This window comes from Lissotriton vulgaris, chromosome 12 (genome assembly GCF_964263255.1).
Source record: "Lissotriton vulgaris chromosome 12, aLisVul1.2, whole genome shotgun sequence".
Taxonomy (NCBI): Eukaryota; Metazoa; Chordata; class Amphibia; order Caudata; family Salamandridae; genus Lissotriton; species Lissotriton vulgaris.
Genome location: NC_141700.1, coordinates 485,987,177 through 486,007,716, shown reverse-complemented (window position 1 = coordinate 486,007,716; position 20,540 = coordinate 485,987,177). Strand labels below are relative to the sequence as shown.

General features: G+C 46.0%; 1 protein-coding gene across 2 annotated transcripts in view; it reads right to left on the bottom strand.

Moving 5' to 3' along the window:
- MLKL (mixed lineage kinase domain like pseudokinase) overlaps positions 1–20,540 on the bottom strand; it is a 703,954-nt gene that overhangs the window by 397,544 nt on the left and 285,870 nt on the right. For both annotated transcript variants that reach the window (XM_086945230.1, XM_086945229.1), the window contains one exon: positions 16,493–16,628. In XM_086945230.1, the coding sequence (XP_086801356.1) occupies positions 16,493–16,628 (136 nt within the window). The remainder of the gene's footprint in view (positions 1–16,492; positions 16,629–20,540) is intronic.

Here is a 20,540-nt window from a genome sequence, read left to right as displayed (position 1 = left end):
CGCTTATGGCGCAAAGAAGCCAAACAGAAAGAATTAAAATTAGCTAAGAAGAATAAAAGAGGTATGTCGATGGTGCAAGCCGCCATCGCATACAGGGATAATGAGGAAGAACAGGAAAGTGAACAAATGCTCAGAAGCAAGAAACTAGCAGCAGATAAATGCTACCCAATGTTGCCCCATGGAGGACAAGATTCGAAGGGAGCATCTGACAAAGATCCATTAATGTCCCATTTGTTGAATTCACCACCCCCATATACATCGAGTATTGTTGGACCCCCGAAGCGTATTGTTATACCGCGCCCTGGCGCACGAAATGCAGCTCTTGCACAAGCACCAGCTCCTCTTCAGCTGGTTCCTACTTCTCCGGCGCAGCCTTCTCAAGGGCCGCTGCCTTTACTACATACTCCATCTACTTCTTCTGCAACTTTGCCTACTGCTCCAACTGTTTACCCTGATACTACTACTTCTGCTACTGCTTCGACTTCCTCTGCTATTGCCTCGACTTCCTCTTTACATCAGTCTGTCTTTTCTGGCGCATCTGCCTCTCCGCAAGCTTCTCCTTCTGTTCGACAGAGAGTGGCAAGCACTGTCACTGGTCTGTTCTCACCTTTCTTTGGGTCCCCTAAAACAACCCCTAAAACAGGACGTAGACAGTTGCGTAGTCAACTGCCTGATTATGAGGAAAGAGAAGTGCTGAATGAGTTAGCACGCAAATGGGTTACTGACACGGTTAAATACGATGTTCAGTCTGTTATGGAAGTTTTCCGACAATGGGTTGCACCCACTCAGAGATACGTATTCGAAGAGATATGTGTATACCTTTGCGAAGATTTGGAGACAAATGATCCCAAACGCAAGATGAAGGAATTATTCCGTATGCGTTTTAAGTTCTTCGAAGGCATGATTGTAGGTGCCGATGTCGAAAAAGCAATAGATCTGTTATTATCCTATAGGAGTAAGGGAAATGTCTCTAGATCATTGTATGAAGATGACGTGTCAGGTAGGAAAAGGGCGCAACAATACCCTATGAGAGAAGTTCCTCCAGTTTGGAGGGAAGGTGATGCGAATGCGCATCCACCTGTTCCACCGCATTTCCAGCGTGTATGGGTACATGTCCCCTGGAAAAGGTCTGAAGTATTAGCACTCAAGCAGACATTACCTGATCCACGTAAAAATCCCGCAGGGTATTATAAGGAGTTATCACAGACTGCCAGCTCATGTATAATGAATTTAGCAGATGTAGACATGCTGTTTGGGAACGTCGTTCCACAGCCTTTATGGAGTAAGATTCGCCATACAGATCATGATCAAGAACTAGGTGACACATGGGCTAATATTACTGCTGCAGATACTAGACAAGTTGGGGGTTCCAAACCTGAGCCTTTAGTAGCTGAACTTCCTGGTAGAATGATCACGTACATGAAGACCTTAATGCCTGAATTGCGTGTCAATTGGGATAAGTTATCTGCGTGCAAGCAGAAGAAAGATGAGAATGTGTCTGACTTTTTCACGAGATTTGAAGAGACTTTCGTCGATCATAGTGGTCAGGATATGGCTACCGAGGGTGGCCAAAGATTGTTCGTAGACAAATTCGTACATAATTTGCTTCCCGAACTGAGTAATAAATTGAAAGATTCAGAGAGTGCTTGGGCTGTTTCCACGTCAGCACAGATTTTAGCCACAGCCCAGTACTACCAAAATAGGCGCAAGGACGAGGTAGATAAGGCAGACAAAAAGACTAAAGATTTAAAGACCAAAGCTCTTCTCCAGCAAGCCTATCCGCCTCGCACACCTAGTCAGCCCAATTATCAACAACCACAGCAGTATTCGAGAAACGCGCAAGGAAACGAGTTTTCCCATCAGCGTTTACCATACGGCCCGAATCAGTGTGCCTATTGCAAAGAAGAGGGTCATTTCAAGAATAATTGTCCAGCTCTGGCACGACGTCTGAATGGTGTTTCTGGAGCTTCTGGTGCACGAGGTAGAGGTGTTCAACAGGCTCCTAGGGGTAGGGGTCGTGGAAATTTCCCCCAGAATAACACTTCCTTCCCGCCTCAGAATTCCATGAATAGCTTTGATCAACAAAATAATGCGTCTTCTAGATCAGCTCAGTACTATGCTGATGACTATTACGCAGAAAACGAGAATGATGGTAATAATTGCTAGGACAGCCATGGACAAAGAGAGGGAGTTGTTTCAGTTCCAGTAGATCAGAATGGACCTTATGTCGAGGTGATTACATCAGGAGTGTCAGAGCCATTTCTGCTGGATACTTGAGCGATGCCAACACCCTCAAATCGTGGTTTCTGTTCTGAACCCTCAGACTCCATTTTGTGAACGGCATCCATCTTATGCCTTGCCCTCATATAAGTCAATTGATTAAGGTTGAGCTTGATCTGAAAGGACACGTCCACCTTAGCTGACTTCCCCATGACCTGGCCGAACTGACTCTACCGCCTCCAGCCAAACCTGTTTGGGCAGCTCCTCGCCCAGTGGCCGAGTAAGATATCATCAAAGCACAACATGCCATAAGCCATTCACCACCTACAGACCGTGTTTTCTACACACATACACCTGTCCATGTTCCTTGTTTATGGCCAGTTTTATGACAAGGAGGTGCCCTGTTTTATTGGGGTTTCATCGATATCTGATTGTAATTCCGGGCTGGGCTGGGTCATCTATCACAAACTGGACATCTAAAATATGGGTTGGCCGTCATGACTTCGCTCTTTGCTTTATTGTGTAAACATGTCTATGACCATATCGTAAACTCAAGAATTCTTGCCCGAAGTGTAATACTATGTATAAAAGGAGAAGGCTGGTTCTGTAAAAACGAACAGTCTCCTGAGAACTTACGGCCCGTGCGGTCGTACTTCTAGGACACATGTTACTTGGTTGCAGCCAATAAAACTCGATCTCTGACTTCATCTAGAAGACTCCTGGTTTCTGTGGTCCGGAACAGGGAGAACTCAGAGGTCTTCGGGTGTTATCCCCTGGCACCACCGGGTTCCTAAAAACCCGGCACCTCACCCTGATGTTCCAGTCGTGTCCAGTGGCAGACAGGCTCCTCACAAATGGTCCACGACCCTACCCGCGCCCTGTTTGTTGCAGTACCACATGGCAGTGGTGTTGTCCGTGAACACCTGCACCACTTTCCCCTTGAGAGAGGGAAGGAATGCCTTCAGTGCCGAAGCTCCAAAAAGGTTGATATGGAGACAGCACTCTGTCGGAGACAAGAAACCTCTGATCTCCGCCTCTGCCAGATGGCCGCCCCATCCTAGAAGTGACACATCTGTCACCAGCATTAGATCCGGTTGGGGAAGGGAGAGAGATCTGCCTCTGACCCAATCTTGGCTCATTAACCACTACTGCAATTGCTGTGCAGTTCCTTCCAAGATCTGGACGTAGTCTGAAAGATTCCCCTGATCTGTGCCCACTTGAACTTCAGGTCACAGTGCGGAAACCCCGCATATGCCATCAGGCATGATCCACCAGCAGGATGCAGGAGACTATGAGGCCAGAGCAGCCTCTGAGTCATTCTCACCAAAAACCGGGATAGAGGCGAAAACATCAGTATCACAGCCCGAATATCCCAGACTCTCTGCTCAGGAGGATAGGCCTGAAACTGCACCAGGCCCAGCATCACTCCAATGAAAGGGAGTTTCCGAGAGGAAATCAGGTGTGACTTCGGTACGTTGATAGTGAACCCCAGTGAGTTCAGGAGGCCCACTGTAGTCTGGAGGTGGGAGACGACCGCCTAGGGCAAGCAGCCTTCAACAGCCAGTCGTCGCGATAGGGGAAAACTGGAACCCCTTCTCTGCACAGATGACGTGCGACCACCGTCATCACCTTTGTGAACACCTGAGGGGCGTTGTAAAGGCCAGAGGGGAGCACTGTGAACTGAGAGTGCTCATGATACACCATCGTAAGTAAGTCTGTGGACAGGCAGTACAAGGATATGGAAAGAAGTGTCCTGCAAGTCCAACGCTACCATCTAGTCTCCTGGGTCGATGGCAGAAAGGACATGGACCAAAGTGAGCATCTTGAACTTCTCCTTCCAGAGGAAGTTGAGGGCCCAGACGTCTAGAATAGGACGCAGGCCTTTGTCCTTTTTGGGCACCAGAAAGTAGTGGGAATAACAACCCTGACCTACTTCTGGTACAGGGACAATCTCTATGCCTCCCTTAGCCAAGAGAGACCAAACTTCCTTGTGGAGAAGTGCCAAATGATCTAGCAAAATGTGGCTGTAAGAAGGTGGCATGGAAGGAGGGGTAGTTTCGAAGGAGATGAAGTAGCCCCTTTAGACTATTTGCAGAACCCACCTGTCTTCGTGATGGACTGCCAACGGAGGAGGTGATGGCAAATCCTGCAGCAACTGGCTGATAATGGGCCTGAAACATCTGACTAGGAAGCTTTGGAGGCAGCGGCAGGGGGGTAAATGGTGGTTTGGTCTGCCTGCTGGCTCCCTGACCTGCGGGTACACTGGGCCCCACGACCATGCAGACACTGGACTGCCTGCGTGTACCTGTGGCTGGGCTGGACAGGACATGGCTCAGCGCCCCTTCCATAGCCACGAAAGGGACAAAAAACAGACTGAGGTGGACGGGTGGCTACTGTGAGGCCCAAAGATCTGGACGCAGCCCAAGAATCCTTAAAGCGCTCAAGACAGAGTCTGCTTTGTCGCCAAAAAGACAAGTGCCATTAAAGGGTAGGTCCATCAAAGTTGATTGAACATTCCCAGAGAAGTCCTCAACCAAGCGTCTGAGTGCTACCGACATTGCACTCATTCTGCTCACTGAGTCTGTGGTATCCAGTCCACACTGTATGGTGAATTTGGCTGCAGCTCTCCCAACAGCAACTGCCTGGGAGAGAATGGCCCAGGCCTCCTCTGGGCACTGAGGCAGCACCTACGTGACCGTATCCCAGATGGTATTAGAGCACCGGACCAAGAGAAAAGCTGTATTTAGTGTCCACAATGCCAAGCTAGAGGAAGAAAACATCCTCTCCCCAAGATGATCCAGCTTCTTGGACTCACTATCTGGGGGAGTGAAGGGAATGCGCCCTTTAAAGATGAGACATGGACCACCAAGCTCTCAGGGGAGGGATGTTGCATCAGGAACACTGTGTTGCCCGGAGCAGGGCGGTGGCAGCTGGGCGATTGTCCTGTCCGCACGAGCCCCTGAGCAGTGCTTGGACCAAGTGTCCAGATTGAAAACAGTAAGGGCTTTGTTAAACAGCAAGAGGGGTTCGGACCTGGAAGCCGTAGGCTCAAGCACCTTGTAGGCTCAAGCACCTCTGTCAAGAGGTAAGTCCTGACTGCCACCGGAGAGAACTCAAGGTCAAGGACCTCAGCGGCTTTCTCGCAACCACAGCATAGTAAGTTCCCTCCTCTGTAGCCACAGTAGGGGGAGAAAGCAAGCCAGTGTCAGGAGAAGTGTCTAGGCCACTGGCATCACCCAGGTCCATCCACCAGTCCGGTTCAACAAGCTGGTCAGATAAAGGGTCCAGTGGTCCCTCCCATTCCTCTTGACCTCCTTTTGGCCCAAAATGAATGCCAGGAATGAACACAGAAACAAAAGTTCCTTCTGGCATTGGAACCGACGTTGAGCGACATTGGTCCGGCTCAATGCCCAATTCGGTGATGAGGATGAGGTAGGCGCAGACTGGGGGCACGGTTGACGATGTCAGGATACGTAGGAGAAGGTAGAGTAAGATCATCCTGTGTCAATCCGGATCCGATACCGGATCCATAAGGGCCCTCTGGAGTGTGGGCCGAAGCCGCCAGTGTGAAAGGCCTAGGGCCACCGCCTGACTCAGCAGAGCCGGCCTGCCCAAAAAATGTGTTACAAGGCCTCATAAAATTTATGGATTTGGGCACAAGACACCCTGGCTCCTGGAAAGGCGGGGAAGCGCAGTGTGGTCTCAGCAGACTACTCCAGAGATGGAGCTTTTGAGCGACTACGCTCGGAGTCCCACGCCGTAATGGTCGATGAACGGGGAGAATTCGAAGAACGCCTCTGTTTCTTTTACTTCTTCTTGTCTTTCCCTGATCTAACCGAAGATCTACCCGACAAATTTGAGTGCGACGAGGAGTGTGAGCTCCGCGACCATCATCAAGACCTTCCCCTTGGACTAGAATGGGAGCGACACGGAGCTGAGTGCCTGGTCTTCAATACCTTTCGGGACCGCTCCTCCAAAGCCTTTGGGTTCTTGGCCCAGCACTCAGAGCATGACTTCAGGTCGGGTGAATGCTCCAGACATCAGAAGCATACGAAGTTCTGATCTGTAATGGACATCACCCAGTGATAGGAGCCACAGGGCTTAAAGCCCGTCCGACGTTGAGACATTATCGACACACCAGGTATCAATGACTCAGGAAAAATGTCGACAAAAAGTTGAAAAAGACTAGCTAAGAAACGGCTAAGTGGTAGCTCTCTTCTGATTTGCACATATGCTGGTACAGAAAAAGACAGAACTGATGTCAGCGTGCATGGACAGCATCTATATAGGTCCTGCAACGTAATTCCGGTGCCCACAACACCAACAATGGACAGGGAGCTGACCGACACCACCTAATGACATGCAGGGGAATTGCTGCTGAAAAATGTCCAGATCCAGACTGATGTCTGGGGGAAATTCTAAGGTAAAGAATCTATAACTAATAGACTCCATCATCTGAATTTCAGTTTTGTTTTAATCAATTTCTTTATGGATGATTTTTAAGTAAGAAATAATTTAATTTTTCATACATATTTTAACTTCATGGAAGAGCTGGGTTTAGGTGAAGAACTTAGCCTGTTGCTGGCAGGGGGTGTCAATACAAAGTTGCGAGACACATACTCGGCACCCAAAGTGTAAGATTTTGTATAACCCCCTGTTGGCACATAATTTCTACAATGTTTTAGAGTCGGCAGGACCCTCTAAACCCAATATATCTACGTATACAGGAAGGGGTTGCAGTACTATGATTATATTTTTGTTTCAAGGAAATTGACCAAATACATCATGGAGTGGTCTATGCAAGATAGTACACATAGCAATCATAACCCATTGGTCATTTCTTTTATAACTCTATTAGTGTTGTGTAGTTCCCACTAATCTGTAGGACCTGCATGTTTGTTGGACAACATAAACTTTGGGTGAGGTGCCTAGACTTATTCTGGGCACCACCAGAGAGCGATGGCCCAGAGAATAGCTAGCTCACAGTGCCTCCATGAGTCAACCTAACCGTCAGAGAGTGAACCACTGAACATGGCAACCCTGACACCCACCCCCCGGATCGTGGAAACAGATAGGAACATTTTTTGCACAGTCAATCGTGTTTACTAGTGCTAAGAGATTTATAAAGAATACACAGTAAGGCATTTTCAATTTTGTGAGAAGCTAGCCTGGTATATGATGTCCACTAATGTCCGCCTTTGATGCAGATGTCCACTAATGTCCGCCTTTGATGCAGAGCCCATGGAGTTCGGAGAAGCTCAGGATCTGAAGACTTATTTGTGGTGCCTGCGAATGCAGGGGAGTGACTCCTTCCCTCCAAGGGAGATTACTTTGGTAGTCCTTGATGCTTCACAGGCCTTGGAAGATTCCTGTATGATGCACAGGCACAGACGATGCAGCAGACTGGAAGGAAGACGAAGTCCACCCAAACTAAGTCCAGAGTGCCCAGATGATAGAAGTGCAGTGGTTTCAGTTCTGAATCTTATCCCATGACGTATCTAGGGTCTTACAACCAGGTAAGCCCTTAAGTACCCTAAGCAGAGGGTTGGGAAGATTCAGGGGACACTCCTAGGGGAGGGTCTGGACAGGGGGAGGTTACTTCCATGTCCTTTGTGCAGTTTCATGCCAGAGTGGGAGCCAACAGCTCCCAGGAGTGGTTTGAACTGAACTATGCACAGGAACCCCAAATGAGCCCCTCATGCAGACTTTCAAGCACTGGCAAGCGCACCCACCCAGCCCGAATACACTAAATTCTGTCTGGGACGTGGTCACCCCTCCCTGTGACAGAATGTCTATTGTTCTACCTTCCCCTACTCGAGCTTGGCTCAGCAGCAGGAGGGCAGAAATGTGTCTCTGGGCGGCAGCAACCATTTTGTGCTGCCCAGAACTAGAAGGCTGGTACCGGGAACACAGAGCTTAAGGGACGGCTCTTCCAGTGCATGGAATCATACCTCCCACACCGTTACGGTTTGGGAGGTATGATTCCAACATGTTTGATACCAACTATGATAGGATTTGTTGCAGCCGTTTGGGATGGCCATCGCGCAATTACGCGGTGCCCTTCTATATAGTATATGGCTGCTTCACTGACAACCCGGGAGAATGAACTCTGTAGGCTGCAGGGGTGACCTGCTCATGCATGGGCACCCTTTCACTTAGAACCAAGCACCCTGCCTTCAGGATTGTAAAGGCCTGCTATTGGGGTGACTTATAGGTTTTAAGTGCAGTGACCCTTAGATATAGTAAACCTATATCTTTAGTAAGTGGTGCATGCACCAACTTACACAGGCTGCAATGGCAAGCCTGTAGTTCCATTTTGAGTTGTCTCTGATGGGTGCCATAATACATGTTGCAGCCCATGGGAGACCTCTGGGGTACCTAAGCCCTGGGTACATGGGTACCATATACTACGGACTGACAAGGGTATCCCAGTATCCAATCTGGGATGTACCCAAGTACTGAGCACAACAATTTAGGGAGAAAGCAGATAGACTGGTGTCCTGATTAGCAGGATCCCAGTCAGACTAGACAAAAACAGCATCACATCTCGCAAAAAGTGGGGGTAACCATAAGAAGCAGATCCTACAAATCTATTTATTGAACCTTTATTCTTGTATAGAATACATTTTCTGCGATAATCATTAGACAAAAGCAAATGAAAGTGATTACAAGCACCAAGAGCGTAAATAGATACAGTTCTACCACGGTGCTAATACAGTGTACATAAGAAGGTATATAAACAAGGCAGTAATCTGGCGTACTCCTACGAGGCAAACCCCTACTCTAAGTGTACCTAGCGTGTGTGTAGGCATGAAGCCAAGAATCCCCCCACGGGACGATCCAACCTTATTACCTGGCAGGAGAGAATGTAAGAGCCCATCTTGGTCATGAACTGGACATCCCCTCACAGAGATGTCAGACTGCTGTGTGAAGTCTCAGCATTCAAGGACCCTCAGTATCAGTTGAAGTGCCTTCTCTGCTACTCTATCGGGATGCTATTATTTATAATAGACAGCAGTCTTGCACTGTACGGGCAGTTTCTGTTCGAGGGTGTAGGGGCTCTGCCCTCTTTACTTTAAGGATCAAAATAAAAGCAATATTAAAATGTATTTAAAAACAAAAACACTGGTAACACTTAAACTATCTTCCTGGGGAGCTGTTGCATACTGCCACTCACTGTGCTGCTTATTGCTCTGATGTCAGTGATGCTTTTCATAAACATTCTGCCCTTGGGTGGGCCCAAATTTAGGAGTATTTGCCGGGCTATCGTTCCTACAGCCCTGAGGCCTGTGCGGTCATCAGCTCGGCAAAACATAGCCTTGAGGACCAGCAGTATCCACCCCCTAATGACGTTGGGGTAAAGTTACCCCCGGGAGCTTCAGGCTGAAGCCTTGTAGCGCAATCGCCTTTACGTCAGTGAGAGAGTGGAGAGTATGGCCACCACACCCTTTCCCAATTCATCACGGGACGAGTTGGGAAAGAGTGGGTAGAGCCTGCAGGCTGATAGGAAGCCGAAAAAACAAGTCTGCGCAGTTTGTCATCAGGCTTTTGAAGACTGCACAGTCTCTAGGTGTCTGCTTCCCATGCTGCAGTTAATGCAGGACGTCATTTCAGCCAGCAGACTCATGGAGAAGATGTAGCACACCGCAGGTGCATGTGTCTGTACAAAGCAGTCAGCATTGCCTAGTTTGAAGCTTCCCTCCAGGTCAGATGGAGCCCCATGGCCTCCAACTCTGAGAGTGGACCACCAGGTGATATAAATTAATAAAAACTATGCATCTGGGCCCGGTGTATTCAGTTAGTAGTAATACAAGTGGTGTGAGGCCTGTTAAAATGAGTGCCTATTTTGTTGCTTGATTGTTATCTCTGTACTGCCTGAAGGGTTTTGAAAAACAGCAGCTATTTGTATGGAACTGTCTGTGTGTACTTTGTAGAGCTGTTCAATGAGCACGTGAGTTAAAATTATTTTTAGATCTTACCTATGCAGCGCGCATGCGCTGAAAAGGAGGAGACCTTTAGGAACCGATTAGCTTTTTCTGCCAAAAAACGTGCACGCTTTGCATTGCTTTCAAGGGCAATGCGTGCACATTTGGCGATTCCCTTGCAGGAGCGAGCTTTGCAACCATCTGCTTGTACTTAACTTTCAAACAGATGGTGCCCCTGCTCGCTCCCGCAAGGGAAACGCTGTGTGGGCTTATTTGCCTTGCAGCTTGTTCCACACCGTACTGCGGTTTTAGTTTCACTTTAGCTGATCTTTGGTCAGCGTCCTTTGAACTCAGCATCTCTTGATCACTACAAGATTGCTGTGCTTTATCTACTTTTATTTACATTGCTGATGATGAGCACTTCCCAGCAGTGTTTCGGTTTGGTTTCATTTTTAACGCTCACCCGCTCCACGATCATCTCGCTTCATTTTATTTATTTTAATGGTAAGGATGGAGCAAGTTATCCACTTTTAAAACGTATTTGCGTTATGAACCCTCCCAGTAATTTTGACAAGATATGAAAAGACAAACAAATGCAATACCGGTATTTTTAATGTTGACACACATTTCTGAGCTGCAGGTAAGTAACAACATTCTGAAAACTGCTCCGTGGCCTTTGCGTGCTTCCTTTCTTCAGCTGGTCATTTCACTGTGCTTAAGAATGCGGCTTGAAATACCCCAGCAGGATGACTAAATAAATGGGACTAGCCAAGTTACACCCCGTAAACTCCGCTGATGCATATTGAGTGTACTGTGGTTAGGAAATTAAAGCCACAATGCCTCTTGAACATATCGTTTATCACCTGCTGCATCTGCTGGTCACATTTATTATCCACAAGTTTTAAGTGCTTGAGGAACAATTTTCATGTTGTCAAATACAATTGTGAACATAGAACTAGAAGCCCCCTTCAAGGCTTATCTTGCAGCCCAGCAGCAGCAACACTCTACACAACAAGAGCAAGGGCTGGTGCCAACAGGTGTGGGCTAGAGCACTGCTTTATAATGTAAGCAAAACCTGCTTTCCGACAGATTGCTTGTGCGCAGCGACTGGCCAGTGTGGCAATAGGAATTGTTGGCGAGATTGAGGGAGTGGGTGATACTCAGGCAGCATCATTGGTGGCAAAGAATGACATGGGCCACATTTGTAAAACTCATGTCCTGATGTTTGCTTAGCCTGGAATGCTGGACATCATAAAAAGCAGAATGCAAGCCCTTAGAAGCGTAGCTTTTTCTAATGCTACTTGACGCTGCAGTATTGTTTTATTTTTCTTTCTGATAAAATATTCAACTGCGTCATGGGCATAGCATTGGCATAGCCAATAGGTCTCGCCTTTATGACCTTAAAAGTGTTTAGCCAAAGGCGAGACCTATTGGCTATGCCAATGCTTGTTTAAATTGTCAGTGAGACCCAGGACATAAATTGGATATTGGGAAGATCCAAGACGCAGAATAAGGATAAAATAAATGGTACGCTGCGTGAAAGTAGTAAGCTGCTAGTTGACTGCCTCAGGGAAGAGTACTCAAACTACTATTGTGTAAAAAAAAGGCTTTAAAACAAAACTTAAATGTGCATAATTACTCGCAGTGTTTGGGAAGAACCTTGGTCGTCACAGGGTGTGTGTCCTGGAAAGGTCACTGGCACCAGAGCGAAGAGAATGCACTGGTCTTGGAATTTCCTACAAGGTAGACTGACTTAAAGCTGCCCGCACTTAAGCAGTTTCTGGGTGAATTCAAATTGCACTCTTTAATAAATCAACAAGGAGTTAAGAGTAGCTGGTGACGGCATATAGGTTCTTGAAACATTTGCCACAGAGACTGCTGTGATGTTATTTTAATGTGTGTTGTGTGCCCTCTGAACGCATGCACCATGATCACTGCGTGGCTTCACAGATGGCATCTGTTCTTGCTGAAAAATGTGGAATTAGGGGACTTAAGGGTCTGAAGTTCTTAGCATCAGTATCAGTTTCTTATAACAGCTACCAGTACCAACATTTCACTTCCGCTACTGGTGCCAGCCACACTGACTCCCCACCAAAAGGTTGTGTTCAAGGCTACTTGCCCATTCAATATATGGCCTCTTGCTGGAAATTTAGAAGACCCAATGATGTTGGAATTGTAATTGTCGGTCTTCTGGACACAGACAGGAATTTTAGCTAATTTGTAGTCTTAGAAAGTGTTGTTCAATATAATTTTATTTGTTTCCCATAATTAGCATTCACTGTTGACTCCTGAACAGGAGGCAGGAGCGTGCCTCTCTTGAATGTACAGTTCCTTTACATTTCTAGTGCTCCAGGCTCATCCTGCGGGTACCTTCAGCTGCTTTCATTGAGAAACATAATCAGTCTCCTTAGATGCCTTGTGCGCTTTTTTTGTGGGCAGATCTGCACACCAGTTTGTGAATACAAATTGTGTGCGCGTGTTCAAATAAAAAGGACTTTTTTATTTAGCTCTGTGTGCTACATTTTGGCTGAGCCTAAGCAACAGGTGTGCTTTCACTATAAACTATTGTCTAAGCATACTCGTGTATATTTAGCAGGTTATGTAAGCATGCTGTATGTTTACATGACCACTTATTCAGCATATTACATTGAGTACTAGCTTGTAGAGAATTGTCCCAGAGTATATATTATGACAATTCAGAATAATATACGTATAAACTTAGTTTAGTCCGCAGGCACATACCATGGGTGTATGGTATATTGTTCTGTGAGCTGTGCATGAGTGCAGTATAATATGCAAACACAAGGAGATGATGGGCGGAGTGCTGAAACTTTTCAGACACTCACCCCCAGTCCCAGATCGTGGTTGAATACATCATCGTTCTTTAGCTCACTTTGCCATCCCAGTTGAGACTCAGCCAATTGCAAATTAGTCTGACCCTGTGCCCCATGGTACCAGTCCAGCCGGAACTGCCAAGCCAGGTCTTCCCTGGATAGGAAACAAGCATCCTGGTACCGGTTTCGGGGTAACACCCCTCAACACCCAGGCTGGCTTGAATCCAGTGGCAAAGTGAGCAAGGGATCCACATCTGTGCATACCCTGCCAACTTAGGGGGAAACCGGTGAACACTCGAGGGACACTGGTGAGACCAAAGGAGAGCACAGCAAACTGAAAATGCTACTCTCCCACCACGAACCGTAGGTAGTGTTGCTGGGTCGGCAGGACAAGTATATGGAAATGGGCATCCTTCAGGTCCAGTGCTACCATCCAGCCTTCAGAGTCGAGGGCAGAAAATCCTGGGTAAGGGTGGACATTTTGAATTTCTCTTTCCGGAGGAAGCGCTCGTGAGGGCACAGGTCTCAAATAGGACTTGATGGGACATTGTCCCTAACCGTGAGATCGGTTGGTGCCATGAGCTCAGAAAAAGGTGAGGAACCCTGAGGCTGAAGGGTTGTCTGTGCGTGATGCCTCAACCAAAACTATGGAAAGATTGAGCCGGTCAATGTGGTGTGTGCAGTGGAGCAGAGAAGTCCTAGGAGCATGCTGTGTTCCTGCTAGCTTTAAAAGTCTTACAGATCAGAATCCACTTTATCCCCAAAAAGCCTAGTCCCTTCGAAGGACATGTCCATGAGGGATAACTGAAATCACTGTAGAAACCCTCTGGATCTCATCTATGTATGGCGACAGATGGCTACACATGGAAGCAATAGACCAACCTATGGAATCTGTGGTGTCTAGTTCGCAAGGGACAGTGAATTTAGCTGCATCACCTTCATTCTTGATAGCTGTTCATGACAGGACGCAGGTCATCAGGGATGCTGGGGAGGATCTGAGCCACAGTGTTCCAGTTAGTGTAAGAGTGAGAGCTGAAGGGGACGGTGGCAATGACTCAGTGAATGGCCAAGCTTGTGGAAGAAAATACCCTCTTCAAAAAGATTTCCATTCTTTTTGACTGTCTGGCAGAGTATTTGGGAAGGCATTTGGGTCTGTTTTGCAGGTGGAACCTTGCACCACCAAGCTCTCAGGCAAAGTGTGTTGAGTCAAGAAGTTAGGGCCGCCAGGAGCCAGATGATGGTGCTGCTCATTCTAGTGATTCACCGAAGGCCAGAGCAAGGTTTGGCCAAGGACCCTGGGAGAATGTCAGAGAGGGCCTTGTTAAAAGGCAAAAGGAGCTCAAAGGTGATCTGCCCTAGCTGCAGAAGTTTGGTCAGGATGTTAATTTTGGCCTTCATGGTGGGGCGTTAGAGCTGTAGAACCTCAGGCGCAGGCTGCATAACCGTTGCAGAGGAGGTGCTTTCTTCAGTGGCAGGGCCTGGAGTAGAGACCAGGCCTATGTCAGGAGAAATGTCAAGGCCACTTGCATTCTGGAGGTACTCATACCAATTGTCCTCATTGTAGGGTTGCCCAAGCTCATCTCCTCCATCCCAATTGTCATCAGAATCCCTACAAAATAAAGATTGTAAAGTATGGGGTTTGTCTTGAGGAACCAGGATGTTAAACGGTTCCGGGGGGACAAGCAAAGGCTGCATTTCCATGGGCACCGAGCGTGGTGTTGGCATTGGCGAGGATGTTCCGGGAACCGGTGTGGATCACAGAGCTGGAGGCAGAGTCAGTGCGGGTGCCAGGTGAGGCCCAGTGATGGGGTCAGTTTATGTAGCAGGCTGCAGTAAATTATGCCGTTTCTAGAGGTTGCTTGAATCAGACAAGTCTTTTCTGCAGTAGGCTGCAGTACCTTGTACTGCTACTAGAGGCCACATGCGTCAGATGCAGGCCCTTAATGTAACCATGCTATGGTACCGTGCAAAGATACTGGAGAGCTCTTAAGTCAGATACACAAGCCCTTACACTGAGGAGCAGGCTGCAGCACCTTAGGCACTTATTAGAGACCCTACATTTATCACATTTGCTCTGTTCAAACGTCTCAAGATACGAGAGAGTTTGAACAGAGCAAATGTTATTGAATGCCTGCTTTTGTTGAATAGGGAAGGAACAAATGACAAAACATGCAACTGGGCTCTTGCTTTCGGGAGGGCAGGTGACAGAGAGGACATGGCTTCAACATGAATTTGCATATTCATTTTCCCAAGTCTAATTTTATTGTGTGTCTTCTATATCCAAAATAAATACGTCAGCGCTGGATTATGATGGCGATAGAGATTATCAAGGCTATGGGAGCATCTCTAGTATGTTCTAATAGTCATCAATATGTTCTAGAATCACATTAATATTGGTGATAAGTGTTAGTCACTTGTTGGTAGTAAAAAAGACCTCTAGTCTAGAACAGCTCTTTAGCTGTTTCTGGAAGGTTTATTGTGCAGGGTGTGAAAGCAGAGAGCCCATCAAGGTCCAGGCAAGGAAGACAAGTCAGGGTAGGGTGATATGAAACATCTGATAGTGATGACAGCGACCGAGGGAGAATGGCACAAGGTAGTGCACTGGGGTGAGGGCGACTAGGACAGCGAATCCAGACAATGAGGGGTGAGGGATGAAGTGGAGTGAGGAAGATGTTTAAAACTACTTCTTGAAGCACATCCCAAAATCCTTATGGGATCAGTAATGGGTCAAAGTCACGTTCCTCAAAACAAGATGGGCTTGGTGAACAGTCCATGAAAAAAGCACACCACAAAAACTTCATGAGGGCAAGTAGCTGAAGGGAATGACGCAAAGCCCACTCTCTCTTTCTCTTTACAGTTATTCTTATTCTATTCTAGTGTTTAATGTATTCATGACATGAGCTGCCAAGACCACAAAAAGACCTGCAAATCTGCTTTCGCAAGGAACGCTTCGCAGTGTAGTGCAATGCATATGATTAATACCACTCAAGATTTGATGGTAGTCATCATGTGTAACTGTTTGTATGCTTAAAATCCTAGCCAATGTTTTTATAGAGCATAAACCCCACCCAAAGGCAACAGAGCGCTCGCTATATTTGAGCACCAGAATACATAACACAAGGTTACATTCTTTTTTTTGTACGCAAGATTTGCCCAGAATCACCGGCTCTTGAGCAGACTTCAGGACTTGATCCGGATTCCCCAGTTCTAAGGTCATCAGCTCAGGCTGAGAAGCCACATCTATCCTGGAGATTCCTTTGCTGTTGGTAAAATGTTTGTGACTGTTTACACCTAGGTATACTAGCTTGAGAAAGTATTTTGCTTGCCTAAGGTTGTTCCGATCTTAGGTCAGGTAGAAAGGGGGCCAAATAAGTCTGAAATGAGACATTGTAAATCGTGTCAACGGAAGGGCATTCTAGTCTTTGACCAGGTACCTCTGCTTGCCACCCCCTTATCTCTTCTTCAGAATGACCACGAGTGTCTGAGGCATGTAAAGGCGTCAAGGGGTACTACCTGTAGAGGGCACGGGCAGCATCCAGAGCCATGCGCTTGCGAGTATCCCAGGGCAGCTCCGCCTCCTTCTCCAGCACACTGCGCAGAGTCCCCTTCTCACAGTACTCCATGACAATGGAGAACACAGGACGCACACCTGGCAGGAGACAAAGAAGACGTGCAGTGAGCCTACACCCCTCACCACAGTCTCTCCTAACGAGTCCAAGCACCTGGAGCTCTCTCGAACCAAGTAATGACCCAAACATAGGTCCTAGGAGTAAGTTGATTCTGCCTTGACTGTTTGAAACAAGCAGCAATGTTCTCCATCGCTCCTCCCTTCAATACCCCCATACATTCTCTCAAGAAGCAGGCAAACATTTTGTTACAGACTCGTGCAAGCAGAAACAGGAGTTCCCAAGAAGGACTTTTTAACCAGAGGCAATGAACAGGAGTCTGGAACGCGATCACTAAATATTGATCTAAACCGACTACATACAGCCTATTCATATACTGTTTGGTTAAAGAGAAAGCTGGTATGTGCCTTGAATGGTTTCCTATTCATTTGAGGAAGAAAGACTTAAGTATGGTGTTTCATTGTACAAATACTGATCACGTGACCAAGCCACACACCCCAGTGCCAGTGAAGTTACGGTAGAATATGCAGCTGGTTAAAACTAGTTTCTCTGAGGAGAGTCAGTCATGGAGAGTGTGAGCTGGGGAGAAGGCAGTTCCTGCATTAAGGTGCTACCCATGACTCCTCCTGCTTAATATGGGAGGGGTACCAGAAACATCATCACTGCCCACGCAGTTGGGCCACTGCTTAGCAACATTAATCTTCACTGGTGACAGATGAGCCTTTTCTTACAAGTGCTTCATCAAGATCCACTGGACAGATGCTGCTGTCTCCTTTGCTCACAGGTGACTGGTGGCCTTAGAACAGACATTGGGGTTGGAACAGCTGTCAGACTGGGGGTGCGGTCACATCACTCAACTCAAAGAGGTTGTGAACATTCTAAGTGTCACACAATGAACAAGTGTAGCAAATGAGCAATGCCCATTCAGCATGAGTATTATGTACCTGGTAGTGGCATTTGGAGCACATTTTTGCAAAATTATTATTAAAGCATGGCGAGGTATCACACTGTCATTAACAGACAGTGTATTCTGCATCGAAATGGCCACTCATTTTGCAAAGACATACAGTTTTACTGATTAAATTATATAGCGCGCAAACGCTCAGATTTCATTGAACATGTCATTTGCGCAACACCAACTAAAGTGTCTTGATTTTTTTTGATCCTATTAAAATCATTGTTTCGGTCACACTTCAGGATTACTAAATAAACGCTTCATTTGCACCTTCCTGACTGCTGATGCATTTTGAATATTCTGTAAAGTTCATTTATAGGTATTTAAATCTAGTTTCAAGTTTATTTTTATTTTATGTTGCGTAACTCCGGAGAGATCCACATAAAACGTTATCCAAATACATACATTCACAGAAATATGAATACAATTTGCATATGTGCAAATCTGTACCCTAAAGTGTATTAAAACCCACCATCGCACGAAACCCTGAGGTCACATTAAAAGAATAGAAAAATTAAAACACATATTAAAAGATTTCATAGCACATGACAAAAACTTTGCATCTATAAGGACAAAGGTGACTAGCGCCTCTAGTGCAAAATGTACAGGTCTATTAGCTACAATAACCATTAGCTACAACAAAGAAGGAGTGCAAAACAAATTGAAAGAGCAGGGTTCCGGCTTCGGTCTCACTTTTATCATCCGTTTCATTCAAACAAGAATATTGTTAATACAATTAAAAAAAAAACACTTAAAAAAGTTAAAGACTGTAACAGAACATTTCATTAAAAGACTGAGGTAAACTTGAGGCTGCGGAAAGAGACAATTGCAGACAAATTGGCCTCAGCCAAAACCGTCGACATAATAAATGACAAGGTAGACAAAAAAGACATGATTTAAATCTTGGGGCCATTTTGACATAAATTACAAACCTCCAGGGAGCCACCCCATTTCGCCAAGAAGGGAATTAGCGGGAGCATACCCTGCCTCAGGAGAATCCAAAAATGTCTCAATCCATGAGGTAAATTCCAATAAATATAAGGCTGCACTTTATTTACCATCCAGGAGTCTATTACATTTTGGCAACCCCTTTTCCTAATACAGGCCTCTCTGTACAGAAGCAGGCTTAAAGATCATGTGACGTGCTTTAAGCTAATTTTTAGTTGCTGCGTCGTCAGAGTAAAAACTAAAGAAGAATCAAGTTGTAACCTATCTACCGCAGCAACACAATTGCTATGGATTAAAAAGTTCTCTTTTAGGTCACCCAAAATGTCTTTCTTTATACAGGATCTTAACGAGCCATCATCACTCTTCGCTGAGCACACAACCCAACGCATCACAGCTACCAAACCCTGAGCGAAGGCGCTTTTCAGACCAAATTCTAGCCTTAAGGCCGCCACAGGTAGAGCTGTATTTACTGTAGCTAAGCTTCTAAGAACTCTGCTTTCCATCACATTTAAAAAGCTCCATTCAGAAGCTTCAATCAATGTTAATCCATACAATAAAGAAGCCAAGATTTTGACTCGGTAAACCTTTAAAAGAAGCGACAAGTGTCTTCTCCTTGTAGCTCTATAAAAAGAACCCAAACATTTAGCGTGCGATTGGGCTTCGGTCATGTTATTTTCAATATGGGCTTTTACGCTTAGATATCACTCCTCCTCTTGTTAAAAAATACTTTTCATTCATCACCTGAAGGGCAAATCATTCTATGCATACTCCTAAACCCTGTTTGCTCCCTGTGAATGATTTTATTTTCAGACATCCACTCATTAATCTGACTTGATAAACATCTAGGCGAAGACTTTACCCATGGCATCAAGGGGGTGATCTGACTTTGCCCATGGCATCAAGGAGGGTGATCTGACAATAATTTTCTGGCATATTACGGTCACCCTTCCTGAAAAGAGGGACCATAACACTTCACATCCATGAGGGAGGGATATTTTTGGTTTCATAACTGTTAAAAACCTGATAAAGAATTTTACTCCAGATCAGTGCATTTTGTTTTACTACGGCAACTGGAATTTCGTCTGGCACCATCTCGGCCTAGTACGTATTCCTCATATTGCGAACTCAATCTCTTTTTTAGAGGGAGCATCATATAGGGGGGTATCCCCATTTGCAGCAGGTCTTTTAAACTGTCCATAGTTTGCCACATATTGACCCCTAATGAAACAAACCCATCTCAGTTCCTCTATAGCCGAGGGAAAAAATCTAGCTCTTGCTCCACAACAGTCCACGACTACTGCCCAGAAGGACCTAGTCTGGCCTTTTACTACTGCTTCCTGAACTTAATCCACCGCCTATCCCACTCCTCTCTCTTCAAACGGACCTTAAGTCAATTCCTTCTCCTTTTTACTAACAAGACCCTACTTTTCCTTTCGGGATCATAATCCAAATATTGTAGCCTAACTAGGGCATTTATTTCGCTATTTAATATGAGCAGGGGGTGGGAAATCACCTTAGGCCTACACGTTTGGTTCTTTTGATTAACATATTTGAATGACTCCTTCATAAATATATTAAAACATTCTATTTAATTTCCCCACCAACCATCAAGAGTGTTACGGGTAGCCTCTAAATTGATTTTCATGCCCGTGAGCATCCTATTGTCCCACTGTTTTCTCCTGTGTTTTTTCTCAAACCCGGAAGAGGCTCCATTAAACATCCATGAGCTAAAAGGTGACGTATGAAACTCGGGGAACTAATGAACAGACTGTGGTCACTAAGTAATGGATCTACAACCTTTAAATCACCCAACAGAAAGAACGAGGTGCATCCCACCACCACATAATCCAGAATTATTTCAAGCCCCCACCCCCCCTGACCAGGAGCTTTAGGAGTATAAGCTGCTAGTGAATCTGAAGTAACCTCCCATTAGCTATGATGCAGGCAACCTTTATCAGCTGAGTACATATTACTTTCCCTCTATTAATAATTCTCATCTCTGCAGGTGGATTTGCAAGACTTATTTTTCAAC